The 20,894-nt window shown below is 36.4% G+C and overlaps 1 protein-coding gene across 4 annotated transcripts in view; it reads left to right on the top strand.

The window, feature by feature from the left end:
* Positions 1-20,894, top strand: part of HOMER1 (homer scaffold protein 1) — a 124,354-nt gene that overhangs the window by 38,406 nt on the left and 65,054 nt on the right. For all 4 annotated transcript variants that reach the window (XM_060143183.1, XM_060143182.1, XM_060143184.1 and 1 more), the window contains exons 2-4: positions 5,940-6,096; positions 10,543-10,674; positions 14,469-14,561. In XM_060143183.1, coding sequence (XP_059999166.1) covers positions 5,940-6,096; positions 10,543-10,674; positions 14,469-14,561 — 382 coding nt within the window. The remainder of the gene's footprint in view (positions 1-5,939; positions 6,097-10,542; positions 10,675-14,468; positions 14,562-20,894) is intronic.

The following is a 20,894-nucleotide window of genomic DNA, read 5'->3' as shown; positions in this document are numbered from 1 at the left end:
GCACGTTATTGCAGAATTTATTATATGTAAGCCTCTTTCCTCAATTATTATTTGTGTAATTTTTTAAATGACAACTGCTTGGAACAACTAGGAAACTTGTTTTATCACATAAAAAGCCTAGAGGCTGAGTCATCGATTCAATGACATAATCAAGGAAACAGATTCCTGGTTTTTCCATCTGCTCTTGTTCACAATGTTGGCTTTGTTCTCAGGTTAGCTGCCCTCAAGGTCCTAAGATGACTCTTCAGGTCCGAGTGTCACTGCAAACACAACGTTATTTAAGAGAACGTCCCTTCTTATGTGTGTGTTTTTTGTTTTTGTTTTTTTTGTGGTACACGGGCCTCTTACTGTTGTGGCCCCTCCCGTTGCGGAGCACAGGCTCCGGACGCGCAGGCTCAGCGGCCATGGCTCACGGGCCCAGCCGCTCCGCGGCATGTGGGATCTTCCCAGACTGGGTTACAAACCCGTGTCCCCTGCATTGGCAGGCGGACTCTCAACCACTGCCCCACCAGGGAAGCCCTTATGTGTGTATCTTTTTGTGAGTGTACCCAGGAGCTTCCAGCAAACCTTCCCTGATTATCTCATTAGCCAGAACTGCTTCAGAGGTCCATTCCTAAACGGACTTCTGGCAAGGAGAATGGGATTGCATTGATGATCTTAGTGAAGCTCACAGTCATGTGGAGGAGGATAGAGAACAACATCTGAGGTGTGTTAGGAAGGAGCCAGGAGGAATAGTTGGTGGATGGTCAACCGGCAGTGTCTGTAGCAATGTCAAACTCTTAGTGGAAGGTGTCATTTACCTTATACCTTTAACCTCTGCCAGGCTGCTTTCTTTTGGAAAATTAAGTGGAAAGTCTGGCAATTGTTTGAAACCATAACTTTCTTCATATCCGCTTTGCTATGTATGTAGTATCAATACTTTTACAGAGTTTTAGCCCACGGTTAAGACCTTCAGAGTTCTTCTTATACCAACTTCCTAGAATTATTTTACGAACCTTCTGGAAAACACTTCAGTAACCTCTTCTAACAGTAAGGTCATTTGAACTACTCATTGCCTTGACTTTTTTTTTTTTAATTTTTCTTTCTTTCTTTTGGTTGCATTGGGTCTTCGTTGCTGCATGCGGGCTTTCTCTAGTTGCAGTGAGCGGGGGCTACTCTTCATTGTGGCGCACAGGCTTCTCATTGCAGTGGCTTCTCTTGTTGAGGAACACAGGCTCTAGGCGGGCGGGCTTCAGTAGTTGTGGCACATGGGCTCAGTAGTTGTGGCTCACGGACTCTAGAGCACAGGCTCAGGTGTTGTGGCGCATGGGCTTAGTTGCTCCATGGCATGTGGGATCTTCCTGGAGCAGGGCTCGAACCCACGTTCCCTGTGTTGGCAGGCGGATTCTTAACCACTGCGCCACCAGGGAAGTTCTGTCTTGACTATTGATGTAAGAAGTTACAAAGTAGATGATTCTCTAGGATTGAAGTGTGTGTGTGTCTCTCTCTGTGTGTTCTGTGTTTAGTTTTGTTTTTTAAGCTAGTTTAAAGCATTTGATGCAAAAATCTATTTGCTTTCAAAATTGATTTTTAGATTAATGTTTAATTTCTTAGGAGAATTACTTTGTGTCATTATATCTGTTTAAGAAATAATACTGTAGTCATGACTAATGCCTCAGTTTTGTATTATGCCATATATATATATATATTCTAGTAACAGTAATGTCAATAAAGATGGTAGAATATACAGATTGGCTTTCAGTGAGATGTGTTTACCTCAAAATTTATCTTTTGATTCTCATATTGTGGCTATAAATGTGGCTATAAATGAGATGTTACTGTGTTACGTGAAAAAGAATTCTAGGATCAGATCACTTTGCTGCATGCTGGGTTATTCAGGGTTAAATGGGTTTCTTTACTGCGGGACTTCTCAGAACCTTTAATATATTAACGTGCATTATAAATGTTTCAGAGTGGAACACGTAGGTGTTTGCAGAACTTATATAAGTATGGAACACTCAATTCTAGGACTTTTGTTCCATAGAACATACTTTGGAAAACGCTGGTATTTGACGCAGTTAGTTTTGTGTGAATTGTTATAAAGGAAGTAGTGCGTCTAACCTTTATTTATGAGTGCCATCCAGTTTATTTGAAAACGTATTAGCACTTGAACACTTGGGATAATCAGTGTCAGATGCTTTTCAGATCCTTTAAGAGATAAGTGCTTTAAGATTTTGGGTATAGCTTCTCTACTGCTGCTTCTACAGCTTTTCTCTAAAATGAAATTTTTCCATTTTAATGTTGAAATGTACCTTAAACAGACGAGATAAGCTCTCTTGATGATTCCCAAAACTTTTCACTCCAGCCTGGTTTTCTCTACTGAGCTCCAAACATTTTAAGTTCCCTTCCTGACAGTTTTACATGCAAACCCTATAGGCATCAGAACTTGGTCAAAACTGAGCTCATCCTTTCCCTCACCATCCCCCCTGTTCCAGATTTTATTTTCTGTTTACCACACTGCCTAGTGGCACTGTCTTCTTTTCAGTCACCCAGACCAGAAGCCCAGGAGACGCAGATTCCTCCTTCATCTCCTACATCATGATTTCTTAACCTTGACACTGTTGACATTTTTGGCTGGATAGTTTTTTGTTGTAGGAGGCTGTCCTGTGCATTGTAGATGTTCAGCAACACCCTTCTTCCTACTAGAAGCCAGTAGCAATCTCCCTCCGTTGTGACCACCAAAAACGTCTCCAGACATTGTAAAATGTCCCCTGGGAGACAACTCACCCCTGTTTGATAAACCACTGCCCTACATCCAAACTGGTACCTTATCTTATTGATTCTACTTTCTAAATTTACCTTTAACCCCTCCTCATGTCTTTATTCCACTCCCTAACCTCCTATTCTTTTTATTTTTTTAATACTTGGGATCCTTTGTAAGGTTCTGACTAGTGTCCCTATGTCCAATGTTGTTTCCCTTCAACCCACCCTTTTCAGGGCTACTAAATTTATCTTTCTAAAATGCAAATCTGTTCCTATTTACATCTCTCAGTAGTTTCCAGTGGGTACCCTCATGAACTGGCTTCTCTATCTCTAGCCTCATTCTTCAAAGGCACGCATACTCACTGAGGTTCTTGCTACACATGCCTAAGTACTATGCCCTCTAACCACTGTGCCATGGTTTCAGACTCTCCTTAGGCATCAGTTTCTCCACAGTAGCCTTTACCCACTTATTTTCAGAGACTCTATCATGGTGAAGGGCATATTATTTGTTTAACATAATCTGTCTTCCCTCACCAGACTGAACTTTTCAAGGGCAAAGACCATCTCTCTCTGTTTTTACCATGTAGTAGATATTCCATAAAAGGGTGAGTCATCTGCTTGTATGCCCTGACAGATGTAGTAACATCCTCGTTACTTCTAGGAATTCTCTTCCCTGGGTATCAGCTGTAAAATTATTTCCCTAGTCTTTATCATCCAGATGTTGATGGCTAGGCCTTTAACGACAGAGATCTTGAACTACTTTTTTTTTCTTTGAATGAACTATAACTTTCTTTAAGAAATCAGCTATTCAGAAAAGAATTGAAGAAAACAGCGTATTTAGTTGATGTCAGACGTCATTTGCTTGTAAAATAGCTAGTTTACCCTAAAGGTTTTTATTCAGAATGGAATTAAATTGTGTGGAATAATTGTGCAGATTAATTACACTGTGTGAATTAATATGGTGTGGAAAGTATTTATTGGACTCAAAACATCGCACTTCCATTGAATAAGGATTTGATGATTTGTCATATAAGGCTTGCAAAAGCAATATCATTGTCTTAACAATTTTACTTTTTTGGAAAATACATTTATTAGAACACATTCTTATAATTATCAGCCTACGCTATCTAGAAATTTATCCCCTGTCAAATGAAAAAAATATTACCAAGTCAATAGAGCCAAGAATGGCCCACTTCCCTTCCTTATGTGTCTTAAAAAATAGAATTTTGTTTGAATGAATTTCCCTGTGAATTGGAACTAGCTGCAGTCACTGAACTTTAATTAAAAGGTGAAGAAAAAGAAAAGCAGAGGTTGCAGGGCTTTTGGACGATAACCCAAATGTAACACCAGCCTTACTGTGAAAGTCAAGGATTGAGGATGGGGAAAGAGAATGAATAGGGCCTACTCCTAATTTGGAAGAATTCTGCATCCTGGCATAGCGCCTTGCCAGATTATTAATAATTATTTGCTGAATGAACCCATGTATAATAGCAGTTAAGCCAGAAGTGATGACTTTCTGCTTCATTTTTTAGGGAGGGGCATAAAATGTATCGCTCACTTCCTTTCAAAAGTGATTCTTTAATAAGAACAGTTGTTATGGTGGTTTCCAGAAATGAAACTGGGAAGAGCCCAGTTACATACAGGGAAGGTACCTCCCTTTCCTAATAGCTCTCTAAGGGCTAAAGTAAATCATAGGAGACATATGTGACACCCAGCCCATTATTATTAATCTGAAGAAAAATTTTGCCAAAGACCAAAATTTGCCTTGCCTGTTTTCTAATTTCACTCTTTTCCATACTCTCTTTTCCCTTCTTTAAATTTAAAATTGGAAAGCATTTTTAATTCTTTAAAATTAAAAAATTTAAACTTACTTAATTTTAACATTATATATATAATACCAGTTAAAAGTCTCTTTAGGACCTTAAGCTGCTTTAGGAAAGAAAAGTGTTATTATGTAAATGAAAGAAACATTTGGACTCCAAAAAAATTTTTGGTAAATGCTCTTTACAAGAGAATTCTAACTGAGAACTTGGAAAATTTTGCCTTATAATGCTTCTATCACATACAGATCATCTCATGCTTGTTTTTTCAGACTGTAAAAGAAATCTGTAATGATCATATTTTGAATATATATTTTTGATAAGTTTTGATTCTTGAAATTATAATTCTTAAAACCTCTATTTATCATTAAGGCCTTACTTGATCTAAGTAAAAGATACTGTGATGATGGGCTACTTTGTTTTCCTTATATTTTTCAGTATTTTTCCTTATATTTTTCAGTATGTATATTGAAAGTAAATTTTCCCAGTAAATTCTTTACCTGTTACCAGAATAATGTAGTTTTTAAATGGGTAAAAACTTTTAACTTAGTGAGAGTCACATATAAGATACTTGTATTTAAACAGCATATCATCAGTTCTAATTATTTGCAGTGGTTTTGTTCTATAAAGGCACCACAAACACTGAATTAATGAGTGTTGAACCATTGTCCGGAGGGAAACACAGTGTTAGATTCCTGTGAGCCTCTGGTCACATTTTCATCAGCCAATCAATAATAACCTTGTTTGATGTATGTTTCTATCTAAAGACACCCTATTTAATATATATTGTTGATTCATTACCATTGAACTCGTGGCCAAAAGCACTGTAACTCATGCCTGAACAAAACTTACGTAACATTTTTTCTCCATGAGGCACATCACAGTCTTCTTACATCTAGGAGCAGACAGCACTCAGCACTGTGCTTGGGGGCCATTTGAAACAGTGAAAGCACCAACAAAAAGCACAAAAATGCAGACTTCATGGTGCTAAACAGATTGCAAAAAGAACACTTGTTTATAGTATGAGAGCTGAAACAAGAAGGCAGAGTGCTACCTTGATCAACCTCAGGTGGAAAGGTACATGTCAGGTAACTGGAAGAGACCAAGGAAGTACCTCAAGTATGGATTTTGGGGTTACAAATGCATTTTAGTGAGTAGGCAAAATCACAGATACAGAATCTTCAAATAATAAGGATTGACTGTAATTGTTTTAAAGAAGGTTATAATACTCAGTATTCAAATTTAAAAGAAAGTTTCTCTTATTTTCAAGGATGAGGGAATTTTTGGGTAAGTGGAATCATACAGTTTTCATCTTCTATTGTCCAATGGAATAAAAGTGGCTGCTTTCATCCTGTCATTTTGTTTTCTCCCCTACAGGGAACAACCCATCTTCAGCACTCGAGCTCATGTCTTCCAGATCGACCCAAACACAAAGAAGAACTGGGTACCCACCAGCAAGCACGCAGTTACTGTGTCTTATTTCTATGACAGCACAAGAAACGTGTATAGGATAATCAGTTTAGATGGCTCAAAGGTAAGTTACATTTACATTAAATAACCTTGCTGTTTTGCTTTATATAGTATACACTTCAGTTTTATTCAGAAGATTTTTATCTTCATTAAAATAAAATATTTTCTTTTGAGCTTTAAAAACTTACCTTTTAAAAAACAAAATTGATCATTTTTAGGGTAGCAACTTTTTCATCCCCTAAATTACTTGGATTAACCACCTTATATATATATTGAGTTACATGCCAAAATATTCTACAAATTTGAAGTCAGTTTATTTGATAAATATTCATTGCATATCTGTTGTGTCAGGCACTGTGTTAGGTGCTAGGAATATAGTTTTCAACAGAACGGACACAGTTTCTACTCTTGGAGCATGTAATCTAGTGAGGAACTAGACTTCTTTTCAGATATACTTCTATAGTAGGCAGTTCAGAATCCCTAAATCATAGGAAGTCTTTCAATATTAAGTTCAGTATTCAATAATAAAGCTGACATCCATTATTCAGAAGAGAAGCGTATGGACAAGACCTGTTTTTATTTGTTAGGAGAGGCAGATAGTAAAATGTTTATGAGCATGGACTGCCTGGGTTTCTGTCTCAATTCTACCATCTATGAAGTTTTTGATTTGGGGCAAATTATGTGTTTACTTCTCTGAGTTTCATTGTTCTCACCTCAGTAGTAGTTGTAAGGATTGAGTTGGTATCTACAGAGCACTTGGTTACCTCAGTGCCTGATGGAGTATACCCTTCAATAGGGGGGAAGTTCCATTTTTTCCTCAATGAGTTTTGAATAATACATGTAGATAATTCCTAGGAAATTTTCACAGTTCAGTGTAGAGTTAAGACCACAAACTCTGAAGCTGGACCATCTGGTTTGAATTTTTACTTTAATACTTACTAGCCATGTGACCTAGAGCAAGATATTTAATGTCTTCATGTCTCAGTTTTCTCATATGTAAAAAAGAACTAATGTAAATAACTGCATCATTACACCGTGGGATTATTGTGAAGATTAAATAAATTAATTTAGGCAAAAGCACTTAAAGTGTGTATAGTAATCACTATGCAAACACTTACTGCTATTGTTATTATTAATATTATTCAGCTTTTTTTTTTTTTAAGATGTTGGGGGTAGGAGTTTATTAATTTATTTATTTTTGCTGCGTTGGGTCTTCGTGCGAGGGCTTTCTCTAGTTGTGGCAAGCGGGGGCCACTCTTCATCGCAGTGCGCGGGCCTCACTATTGCGGCCTCTCTTGTTGCGGAGCACAGGCTCCAGATGCGCAGGCTCAGTAGTTGTGGCTCACGGGCCTAGTTGCTCCGCGGCATGTGGGATCCTCCCAGACCGGGACTCGAACCCGTGTCCCCTGCATTAGCAGGCAGATTCTCAACCACTGCGCCACCAGGGAAGCCCCCAGCTTTTAATTATGTATTGCCTAGTGGTTTGGGGGAATCAAAGATAATTTAATTTAATGCTGAACTTTCAGTCTGTTTTTTCTATGTGCTCATTCCTTATCTCCTTAACTGGATTATAGGACACCAGGGGCTATGTGCACTTTGTCTTGTACATAAGTGACTAACATGTATTTATTTGAATAATTGATCCTCTTTTCATTTTTACTTAGGATTTATAGGACTTGGGAAATAGCAATAGTTAATTTATCTGAAGCTTTATTTAATGAAGAATAATTTTGCCACATTTTGTAACTGTTTAGTGAAATTAACAGATATTAATTATTATAATCTCAGACCCTAGAGTGTTAATTTATTTCTTTTCCCTGACTTGATCCTTCAATTCTCTGTAATTTGTATTTCTCTCTTGGCCCAAACCATGGATAAGATGTGGTTTTATTAGAGAGGGCAGTTAAATGATATATAAAAGTAAAGTAGGCCCAAGTCCATTGTGATTAAATAATCCTCATGTGTTTTTCTCCTGAAGCAGTATGAACTATTGCTTCTGTCATTTCCATTTTTGAATATACTTTGTAGCTTGTAATTATTAGGCTCTTATATAACTCTTGTGAAAAAGTTTTTTTGTTTCTTTTAATAAAATCTACTCTCTGTACTGGAGTTATATTTTCTATCACATTTTCCATTTTCTAGTTACTTTTCTGAACTGATGCTATTAACTATTGCAGTTTCCTGCAGGAGTAGTTTTTTGGTAAGCAGTAGTGGTTTATTTGATGCAGCTAAATGGGTGGGTTTCTTTTCCCCACCCTCACTTTTGTTTCTGCACAACATGATGACTTGGGAAAACCTTAGGTGCCCCTGATTAGAAAACATCCATTTGTTCTTACTTAAGGCCTTTTCTGTGCATGTCAAGTTTGCTTGAAGGTTTTCTAATCCTGCTGCAGAGACGTCAGTATGGCCAAGGGCCAGGATCAGGGCACTATATGGTTGGTAATGACACAGCATTTCTACTTCTTTTCCTTGAAAAGACAAGAACTATGGGATTGAGAGACATATTTATTTTAAAGAACTAAAAATCTAAAAAAATGGATTTATAGTAGCATTCTATTTTAAGAATTCTAATAAATAATTTTAAGTGCAGAATCATCTATTATTTTAAAGTTTTATTCACTGATTAAAGAATCCCAAAACAAGTCATATGGAGGCAAGGAAAGGTTCAGAATGGGGATTAAAATGGAACTCTTAAACATAAAAGCAGAAAGAAGTTAGTCTGAAATAGCCAAACCAGAAGGTCAGTGACTGGCAACTCATGAGTCACACGTTTTCCATGCCTTATAAAGCCCGTGGTCGCCTCACTATGTGAGAGTTGTTAGGGTCACCTGTAAGATGCCCATCTCTCCTTGGAAACACTCAGATCCCAGCTCACATGTGCATGTACCCTCCTCAGGAAACACTCAAGGACCACCAAATCTAAAGTAGTTCTGGCCAGCCCTTGTCTTTCTGCCTCTCAGTCTTGATCCCATCCTGGTCTGTGGTCTTCACAGCACTTACCACTCTCTGAAATTTCATTGGTCAGCTACTTGTTTACTTGTTCAGTGACTGACTCTTCTTGCTCTAGAATGTAATCCACAGTTACGTTGCTTCTCACTGTTGTATCTCAAGTTCCTAGAGTTGTGCTTGGCATTTAGTAGGTATTTGCACACGCGAAAAGTTGCATATCCAAACGAGTCCTTACCATTTGTTAGTATATTCTTTCCCACTCAGTCTTTCATTTGATGACAACCCTGCATGTTAGAGCAGTTGTTAGCTACATTTTATAGGATCTAAAATGACATGCCAGGAAAAACAGCTTTTGAACCAAAGGGTAAGGCAGTATATTAGTGTATAAATTTTGTCGGAGGTGAAAATGCTTATAGAGAGTAAGGGCTCTCATGTAACAACAGATAACGTGTCTACTGTCAGATAACATGTCTACTGTCTGTGAGAGAAGGCAAGCCACCACTCTCTTACTGTCTACTTTAGTAGGACAAATGTCATACATTCATTATAACTTCATCAGTACCTGCATAGCTCATAAATATTTACGTTTTTACTGTTGTTCATGTGGTGTACAGATTTTGCTTTGTTCTGGAATGCTTGATTCTTATTCCACATTTAATAGTTCACCAAATAACTGCTTATGGGTTTGATAATGTATCTGTTTATTATTATGGGATCACTTTGTAATCTCAATCTCAGTTACAGAGTCATTAGACTACTTAACTAAAACTGATTCTATACCTTAATAGTACTGGCAGAGGGGATGAACGAACTGAAATTAATGTGTTAAAGAGTAGTTGAAGTTTATTAAAGTGATCAGCAAAGTTAATATTTAATAAAGTACTAAAAGACTAGTTTTCTAAGAAACTATGTTATAAACAGAAGTGATAGTGATTCTCATTACCATGATTTTATACGACTTTATATGTAAAGAAGCAAAGTGTATATTTAAGGGTTTGTTTTTCTCTTGAGTAAAGGAAAACTTACTAAAGGATCGAAAGTTTTTTCTGTATCACAGTATATTTCAGGTAAGTTGGCTTTAAGAAAATTCTTGTTGATGGATTTTAGAAAATAGTGATCAAATAGAAAATTTGTTCTATTGCTGCCTTTATTTTTGAAAGATTCTTTGGAGAGGGGTCCTTACTTTTTTAAATAAACAACTATTAAAACCTACTTGCTTCTGGTGAATATCATCCAAAATTCATAGATATTGATCCTAAATGTTCAAAGAGAAGACACTGACCACATTAAAAACTCTTTAAAAGTTTTTGCATCACAGGAAAACTTATTTTGCTTGTAAAGTATTGAAATTTATAGTAGAGTGCCATTATACTTATAGTTTTCTTATTACCATATTGCCACAGTCACTTGTAATGTTAAAAACTGTTTCTCTAACTCTCTTTATATATTTAACATTGTGGCTCAATAGGAGTCCTGAGTTTTTATGTATCTGAATAGTCCTGTGCTTAAATGCCTATTTGCGAATTTTTGGCTGGTTACTCATACTTGTTTTATTTTTCAGGCAATAATTAACAGCACCATCACCCCAAACATGACATTTACTAAAACATCTCAGAAGTTTGGCCAGTGGGCTGATAGCAGGGCAAACACTGTTTATGGACTGGGGTTCTCCTCTGAGCATCATCTTTCGAAAGTAAGTTAAATCATAAGATCTGAGTGGAAATCTACATCTTCAAATCAGACGTCTTAAATATATAATAGAAAATGGAGAGTATAAAATGTAGGAGAAATTTCTTTGGTATTTTCAGAACAACTTTAGTGACAGCAGAGCAAGAAGTGAGAGATCAGTTGGAAACTGATCAGTTGGAAACTGTCAGTTGGAAACATTGTATACATTAAAAACAGTCACCATTGATTGAGGAGGGTTTTTGTGGCTAACTAGGAAATAAAATGTGGGAATTATCACTTCAGAATGGACTTTGCTCGGGAGTTAGCACCCTTGGTTGATGTTCTGTAAGATAGGTAGACACCAAACGCTTCTGAATTGTGAAAACTCAAGCTGATAGTGATATTTCAGACATAATAGCAGGCACATATAAGTTACTGTTTAGGAAAGTGGTGCTTTGTCTGGGTGAGAATTACTCTGAGGCCTCTGATGCAACACAGAGTAAGATCTAAGAGACACCGTGAGGAGTTCTCAGAACTGACCAAGTAAATTACTGTGGCTAGAATGGCTGATAAAATACAGAGCATCACTAGGCTAAATACTGGAAATAAAACAGTTTTCCTGCATATAAACAAAAGCCATGCAGTGTTCATACCAGCAGCATCCTGAGTTCTTGTGGATGTCACAAAGAAAGAGTTTATAAGGAAAAGGAAACAATCTCAGGATAACAAGATGATCAAGGAGATGAGGATTACTCACTTTTACCCTTCACATTTGATGCTCACCAGACCCAAAGAGTTATGCTTAAAACTTCTGTTTGAAGCACTCAGTTAAAAGACTAGCCCTACATTTGAACCATATTTTATGTATGATTTGGTATACATAGGATCTGATGGCTTGAGAGTTGAAATAGCTCAAGTGCAGGGTAATCAGGCTCTTGTTAGATATACACCGCTAATACTTAAGTGAAACCTAAGCTGTTCGTTATAGAAATCATTGAGATTCTTAAAAATTATTTCTTTTAAAAAATCTTACACTCTTGTGAATATTTATTGACTTGAAGTTATAATTAGATAGTTCAGTAGTTAAAATAATCTTTCTTTCCTTTTGTTTTAGTTGTAAACTTTCCTTAACACTTGTTTTCAAGTGCTTTTGTTATCTTTTTGATATAAATTAGAGTTGAAATCTCAATTTTACAACTATTTTAACTTTTGTCTTGATGATTATAAGTCATTCTCTGTAAGGTGATTAAAACAAACAAGTGTTAACTGATTTCATTTCTCTTACACCCATTATATTCTCTAAATATATTTCTTGAGCTATGGTAAAGTTATAAGTTTTAGACTTAAAGTATTTCAACATAGCAGGGACACAGGCATCGAGTTAAGCATTGTCCCTCCATAAACAATCCCCTTAGGAAATTACACATTTATTCTAATATTTTTGCCGTTACTCAGAACCTTTTTGGAAATTTTCTTTTGAAATTGTCTATTAAAGCCTATAGCAAAAACATTAAAACTATAATTATATTACACTTGCTGAATTTCTTGACAACAAAGGAACTAAATTGTGGATTAATTTCTCAAACCCGCATGAAATGATTTTTGAGCCTAAGTAATTTTGACTATATTAAGTTTTTTTTTTACTACATCTTTCAAGTTACTGGGCAGATAGCTAATGTGGCAAAGAAATAGTTTATTAAATTCTGTCACTCATATTGTCTCCTCTTATCTGATCTTTTTTCTAAGAATAGCTTTTATAGTTAAAGAATTTTATTTTTCCTCTTTAAAGTTAGCATATGCTTTTGACCAAACTGGTAGCGAATTCTAGTATTGTATTGTGAGGGTGGATTAACCATTAGGAAACAACTCAGTAGCTCCTGGAGCCAACTCTAGTTTGTTTATTCACCAGACTTGGCTCTAAGAGCTTATGATCAGTCTCTTCAGAATGTTTTGGTCCAAAGATCACAAAATCATGACTTATTTTCCAAGCTACCTTGAAGATTAATGTCAGTGCTTTGTAAACTATAAGGGACACAAAGGAGTACATAATCTTTTACATAAGTGAAGCAAGCCTGTAAATATTCTGGCTTGTTTTGTCACTAAAATCATACATGAAATGAAACATTTAAGAGTTTGGAGAAGGCTCTGAAGGCAATTCTAGGCAAGGTACTCTCAAAATATGAGAGAGCAGCAGCATTGAAAGAAATTTCTGGTCTCCTAAGGTTGATGTATGAGGAAAATTCCAACTATGCTTGGATTGTTAGAGTGCTTACCAAGTTGTATTTTGTTATCATGGAAACCTAAACCTATAAAAATTAGCAACAGCATGGGTCTTTATGAAGTTGAGAAGAATTTTAAACATTAACTACTTTGGAATGCCAAATTAGTGTAAGAAAAACTTTGTGTATTATTTCAAATTACATAAAGAGAAATTAATTATGGTTTTGCTTTTATTTCAATTCCAACAATGTGAATGAGACCTTTTTAGCTCTATATTCAGACTTTTTTTTTTTACAGTAATGAGATATTCTCTTTAATTAGATAAGTATAATAATATAGATTCAGTTTCCTGATCTACAAGTTGTAGGTGGGGGTAACAGTGTTTAAGAAGGAAAGTTGTAATAATGACAACTTTAATTTTGACCCTCCTCCGTCTCCCTGTTGGCAGGTCAGAGTATCATGAGCCTTTCCTTACAAAGCTTTCCTTCCCAAGATGGCAATGAAATCAGGGTTGGCTTATGGGGTTTGAAGAGGGACCTATAATTTCATATTTTTATTGCTAGCTATAACAGATGTTTTGAGTTGCACAAAGATTTTAGATTTTTTAAATTTGGTTATTTTGTAGCCTTGCCTTATTCTCTCTGAGAACAGTGGCAGACTGGTTTCCACTTCCAGTTCATAAATAGATACTGTTTGTGGCCATGACATTTATTTGATTACCATGGGTTCCAAAGAGTTAGCATTTCATATAAAGTAATTTTTTAAAATGGTTACCAATCTTAAAGACCTTTGTGGGGTCCTGCTTTTCCTTTCTGCTGCTGTGCATTAGCTGTTTAGGAATCTTTGGAAATGAAGTTTTAGTAATGTCAGTTAGTGACAGTAGTAAACGTTGCTGTTTGTACTGCTGCAAATAAAATGCCTTACATAATACAAGAGTTTATATTCTAGTAAAAGTTAAAAGCATGCTCCAGATACAGAGATGATTAGGAGTGGACACTTAAGCGATTTAGTTTTCTCCATGAGAAACAAACATAGTATGCCCATCTTTACTGATTCCACTCCCAACCTGTACCCCACACCTTGGTCTTAGTAAAGTATATCTGAACAACCAAGGAGAGACAAAACTAAGCTAGCTGAAACCAAATTCTAACTTAGTTTTATCATGATTTTTTTTTTTTTTTTGTGGTATGCTGGCCTCTCACTGTTGTGGCCTCTCCCGTTGCGGAGCACAGGCTCCGGATGCGCAGGCTCAGCGGCCATGGCTCACCGGCCTAGCCGCTCCGCGGCATGTGGGATCTTCCCAGGCTGGGGCACGAACCCACATCCCCTGCATTGGCAGGCAGACTCTCAACCACTGCGCCACCAGGGAAGCCCCATCATGATTTTTTTTAACAAGATCTGTCAGAGTACTTTATAGTGCGCAAATGTTTGATATTAGGTTTATTTTCCTGTCATTTTCATATTATGCCTGTAATTGATTTGAGGGCTAAGTTGCTGTGTAAGAGTCTGTTATTCCATAAAATGGAAGAAAACTAAGATGAAGGTGGGCATTAAGACCTATTTTTATTTGATTAATGTATATAGTCTTTCTACATTCAGTTTGCAGAAAAGTTTCAGGAATTTAAAGAAGCTGCTCGACTAGCCAAGGAGAAATCTCAAGAAAAGATGGAACTTACCAGTACACCTTCACAGGTGGGTATCTAATTTCTATTCTTACTTATAAGCTTTGTTCATTTTAGATGGTATCCTTTATGCCAGAGATAAATTTAGGAAAATAATGGCAAAATTAAGGTGATTGGATTCCAAAGTAGACATAGAAATGCACCCTTCAGTTAATCCATACTAGTGGAGAAAGGGTTTTTTTCCTATATACCAATGTGTACAAGAATCTCAGGGGGAAAAAATCTGTTTAGTAATTAAAACTCAGTTTTTTAATGTGCATACAACTTAAAAACAATTGTATATAAAAAACATAGATTACCCTATTGTTTGTATTCTGTGTTCTGTGATGGTCAGTCGGGTGCAGCCCCGCAAGAGAAGACATAGGAGAGGCTTGGGAAAACAGAAGTTTATTGTCCTCACAGGTCCTAGAAACAGGAGGCACGTCACACCTCTGGGTGGGGCACCAGGGATGCCTCAGGGTGGTCAGAGGGCAGAAAGCAAGAGTACAGGGGAACACCAAGGCTAGAGCCTGTATTGGGGTTTCTGTTGGGAATGGCAGGGCAGGGTGAACAGTTTAGGACTGGCTAGCCTGAATGATTTCAGTGGGCCATAAACTATAGAGAGTTAGTTCCTAGTTGCCTAGTATCGAGCTCCTTGGATGATTAAGGCAGAGGAATATTGTCTCCTGGGGTGGAGGGGCCAGATAGAGGAGGTATGGCCTGGTGTGGTTAATTTGCATATCAAAGCCATGCTCCCACCTTAGCCCCCTGCTATCTCTAAGAATTGGCTAGCCAGAAAGATTTTTTAAGATGTCAAAACATCACAATATACAGAAAATAAAAATATATAAACAATATAGTTTGTTCTACCTGATTTTAAGGTGTGTTTAAATCTGACAGTTGGGACATTTTACATCTCAGCACTGAGACCCAAAGGTTGTAGTTTTTAAAAAAGTATCCCTTTTTGAGATTGGGATTGATACCATGTATAAAATATATAACTAATGAGAACCTACTGTATAGCACAGGAAACTCTACTCAATGCTCTTTGGTGACCTAAATGAGAAGGAAATCCAAAAAAAGGGGGTATATGTATACATATAGCTGATTCACTTTGCTGTACAGTAGAAACTAACACAATATTGTAAAGCAACTATACTCCAATAAAAAATAAATAAAGAAAAAGAAAAGAAAAAGCATCCCTTTTTCCTTTAACAAAATGAGTTAATACTTATTACTTGTCCATTGTAATCTTTCTTCAGTTGGAAATTAATTACATCTCTAAATAAAATTCATTAAATAGTTACATTTGAGTACTTTCACAAAGGTTTTAATGTAATAATATCACTCATAGAAAGCCAATAATTTTCAGCTTTTTAATAATAGACTTTTCTAAAGTTAATCTTTATTTCAGTTGTCATCTTAAGAGTAAGGTTCAGCTTTGTGCTGGGTTCTTCTCTAGAGTAATTGTTTGTTTTTGAAGTGTACTTAGGAGATTTTATAAAAGGAAGGATTGGATATTACAAATGTTTCTGTGGAATATGTCAGTAGTAGCTGATTTACATAAAACTTTCTTAAGTGAGTAAATAGTAATTGCCTTGGAATTTTGTGACTAGCCAAATGATTGGAACATTTTAGAAAATATTTTGCTCTTCACCTTCCTCCCCACCCCTGGCACCCAACTCTGTTTGGTAAACCCTACTGGTATAAATAGTTTTGAGTGTTTTCAGAGGAAAGAAGAGTTCTGTTGAGTATGCTTAAAGTTCATATTTCCTCATAGACTAAAGGTGTACTCTGGATTGAAGCCAAAGCTCCATGATACCTCCTCTGTACTTGCAGTGACCTGGAATAACAAGAATGATCATTTTGAAACTTCCCTTGAATCTGTCTCCCTAAGTGCTGTGATAATGTAGCGATGCTTTTAAGCATAAAAGCCTATTTAAAATTTAGTACCAGTACACGTTGGGAGCTCCAGTTCCTCAGGTGAATGATTCCAGTGTCACAGGAGGATGCTATAACACATTCAATAAGAGAATACTGAAAAAACTCCAGTAAAATTGTAATGGTTTACACTTTGCTCTTGTACTTAGTTCCTGTTTCTCTAATCATAACTTGTGTTTGTTTAATTGGTCATAAAGTGTTACAAGTTGCTGCTAAGATACCTGCTTCTCTTTGGTGGAAGGAATGTCTTTAAGCCTTTCATCAAAGGAATATATCAAAGATGTTTGTATTTGGAAAGTGCTGTGAAATATAAAGAATAAAGAAATGTCTTAAGTTCATTAGTATTTGAGAGCCAAAATATACTGACCTTAATTTATCTTTTTAAAATATTTGAAGTCTGATTGTTAATTTACAGAGCCAGAGAAGTAGGGGGAAAATGGTATTTTCATTTCTCTTTCCTCTCCTTTCTTTTTTTTTTTAATGACAGTCCCTTACAGAGGTCATTACTATTTCTGTTTTGACTCGAATTGTATGACCTTTGGCCACTCTGATTCCATTCAGCTAGAAAGCACAGCTTGATTCTCACTGGTTTAACCCAATCTACTAAATTAACACTCTGCCTGAAGACTAGAATGTTACTCAGGAATTCAGCAAAGTGGGTAGAGAGATTAAATGGGATAATTGATAATAGTAGACACTGAGTTGGTCATAGCTTTCACTTTTATTCGAGGTGGTATAGCAGACCAGTTAGGTGTATGTATTTTCAAGTCAAACAAACTTAGACATAAATTCTTTTTCTGCCTCTATGTGATCTTGGAAAAATTGCTTAACCCAAGTCTGTTTATACATCTGCAGCATGAGTATTACATTACTTACCTTACAGGATTGTTGGGTGGAATAAGTATGATAATGGCAATGTCATGTTGACACTGTCATAAAATAATGGCAATAATGTACACTCTAGAGCTTGGCTTTGATCTGGGCTCTAACCCTTTTTAGTTTTCTGAACTTAGGCATGTTAGTATTTTCTTTAGTCCATAAAATGGGAATAAGGATGATATTTTCTTACAAAGTTATTGTGAGAATTAAATAAGGATTACAAAGTGCTTAGCATATAGTAAAGGCTTAATAAATGTTAACAGCTGAGTTTCCAATGTTGGTGTAATGGTGAAGATGATGATGTAAAGTCTTGACATAGTTATTTAGAAAAATACAGATGCCTTAATTGAATAAAGCCTATATCAGAAGCCCCTGGAAGACATGTTAAAACACAAATTGCTGCATCCCAACCTTAGCATTTCTGATTTAGAAGGGCTGAGGTGGGACCTGAGAATTTGCATTTCTAACAGGTTTCCAAGAGATGCTGATGGCTGTTGATCTGGGGAATCAGACTTTGAGAAATAATGCTGTAGACAAACCATTCCATCTCCCTAAAGGCTTGTGATGAAAGGAGTCTGGCATTTAGAACAAAGTTGGCCAATTCCCTCTTAGACTCTTGAGCTAAGGTTGTATACTTGATATAAATATGTGGTCATATCAGATAATCTTCATGTTGTCTTCATCAAGGTAACATCTCTAGGAATGCTTTGAATCACATATTAGTTGTCAGTTTCTTTCGCATCTCTCTTTAAATAACAGACATTAATTTAGAACTTTTCCTCTGTTGGAGATCTTATGTTCTCATGTTTCCATGGGAATATTTTAAATAGTCAATTTGATATAAAATCAAGAGAGATGATTGACTTTAAACTTGAAATTTCTTACATAGTTCACAGTTTTAAAAATACTGTATTTCAGTTAACTTGTTAGGCACTTTCCTCAGAATATGCATTGAAGAAAAAGGGGCTATATGATCATTTAATCCACATTTTTCTTCATTGGAGTTTAGAAAAAAAATAATTTTTAGCTTCAGTTGACTAAGACTTTTAAATTGAGTAAAATCTATTTACTCCATCACTTGTTTGAAGCCAAAGAATATTCATGGGCTTTTTTTTTCCATTTAAGATATCAGGTTGTATAACATTAAATATATTGTAGTAGCTACCTTGATTTATATTTAATATGTCTAAACCTCTTCCTCAAGATTTTTTAGAATTCACTTTATAGAAAAAATGGATTATATGTGTGTGTGAGTGTGTGTATTCAGAGAAAAATAAAGTTTATTTAGCTTTGTTATAAATACCATAATTTTTAAAATATTCATTTTAACGATAAATTATATTTACCCAATGGCACTGGTTTATTGTAAGTGATTATTAGGCTCTCTGTGACTAGCTGTTTGATCCTATGAAAGTCAGTTGATCTCTTTGGCCATGGTTCTTGAATCTGTAAGGTCAGAGGTTTGAACTATATCATTTCTAAGGACATTTCAAGTGCAGTAAATCTCGAATGTTTTAGATTTTCCTGCTATAAATGGATTTTTTGAAAAGTGGTCTGCAGTAGCCAACTGTTACTATCGTAAACTATATTATTTATATATCTAGCCCACAAATATGCCATTAGAATTAGTGAATGCCTATACATTAATATGATGCCTTCTTAGTATCATATGACAAGTGTGGTTTTACTGAACCAAATACCACGAGAACAAGTTTTACAACTTCAGGAAAGGTTCAGTAGAGTTCTCTGGATATTTTTTTTGCTCTCCAAAGTAAGGGCAGTGGAGATATGTGTCTTTAATCCTGTTACTTGTCCCAATGGAGTATTTATCTATTGGGAGTGTTTCTCTATTGGGTTTACCTACTAGTTATTGGCAGTGAAAATAGAGAGGGAGGGAATAGACATAATGGTGAACTTGACTGAACTTGGAGGAAATGTAAGAATTGAGGAAATAGTGAAGGCAAGGGAGAATGGTAAAGTAAGATATTAAGTTAGATGTTTCTGAAACTTCTATTCTTGGTTTGTAGCGTGAACTTCAAAGGAGGATATCTACTTCAGAGAATGAATTTCAATCCTATTGGACATACAGGTGAATAGTGTGTAGTTAGAAATTTGGAATTGGAACTAAGTCTCAAGAATCATCAACAAATGAGTAATAGTTAAAGCTGTAGGTGAGAATGATATCATCCAGAAAAAAATAGGATGGAAAGACAGGAGAGACAAGGGTCAAAAATTGTCACTTAAAGATTGTCACTTAAAGGGACTTCCCTGGTGGCACAGTGGTTAAGAATCCACTTGCCAATGCAGGGGACACGGTTTCAAGCCCTGGTCCGGGAGGATTCCACATGCTGCAGAGCAACTAAGCCCGTGTGCCGCAACTACTGAGCCTGCGCTCGAGAGCCCGCGAGCCCCAACTACTGAAGCCCATGCACCTAGAGCCTGTGCTCCGCAACAAGAGAAGCCACTTCAATGAGAAGGCTGTGCACCACAACGAAGAATAGCACCCGCTCCCCGCAACTAGAGAAAGCCCACGTGCACCCCCCCAACAAAGACCCAACACAGCCAAAAATAAAAATTAATTAATTAATTTTAAAAAAAAAGATGGTCACTTAAGGAATTTGAGGGAGATATAGGGAAAAACACAGAAGTAGGAAATGAACCAGCAGAGAATGTTAGCACAGAAGTCAAGAGAAGAGCATTTTAAGTTGGAGACAATGACTTGGCAGTGCAGGGAGCAGAGTTCCACTAGGTTGAGACTTTAAGAGGACTTTCAACCTAACAAAGTGGAGTCCACTTGTAAATACAGGGACTGTTGGGAAGGAAGGGCAATGTGAAGCACTTTGTAGAATGAAAGGAGATAGTTAGTGACTTTAGGTTATTCTTGAGGCCAAAATGCTTAGTAATAAGAATAAGGTAACAAATATTTGGTTCTCTTGTATGAGGAGAAAAAGGGTTAGCGTGATAATCTCAGGAGGATATGGAGCTAAGAATTTTTTTTCTGGAATGTATGTGTGGGGGTGACTGGAATGTGTTCTTAAATGGAAGGAAGGAGTTAGAGAAGGAAAAAGAGACGAGAAGGAAGGGATCATTGATGGAGCATTGTGCAGAAGAGGGTAATGTGAGAGGGAAGGGTGGAAACAAATTAGCTACTTTATTTGAGATAGGAGGGAAGGATAAAAACAGATTTAGATGCAGATAGGTGTGAGATCGAGGAAGTCTATGCCAATTTATTTCCATTTTTTCTGTGAAGGAAGAGTTAGATCATTCTCTGAGAGGAAGGACAACCGAACAAGAGAAAGCTTGAACAGAGGTTTGAGATTGCTGTTAGGTAAAGAAAAAGAAGAGTCAAGTGGGAATAAGTAAAATTAAAGAATACTCGTCACTTCAAGAGCATAATTGAAGTCAGAGCTCAAAATTATTTTCATGACACTAACCAGCATATTTAACGTATTTTCTCCCATAGCATTTGGTAGCTTGGGCACATGAGAATAGGGAATGATGATATGAATTAGAAATTGGCAAGATGGGTGTTGTGGAAGGTAAG

Source organism: Lagenorhynchus albirostris, chromosome 3 (genome assembly GCF_949774975.1).
Source record: "Lagenorhynchus albirostris chromosome 3, mLagAlb1.1, whole genome shotgun sequence".
In the NCBI taxonomy this organism is placed as follows: Eukaryota; Metazoa; Chordata; class Mammalia; order Artiodactyla; family Delphinidae; genus Lagenorhynchus; species Lagenorhynchus albirostris.
The sequence above is the reverse complement of the archived record's forward strand: the minus strand, read 5'-3'. Positions and strand labels throughout refer to the sequence as shown.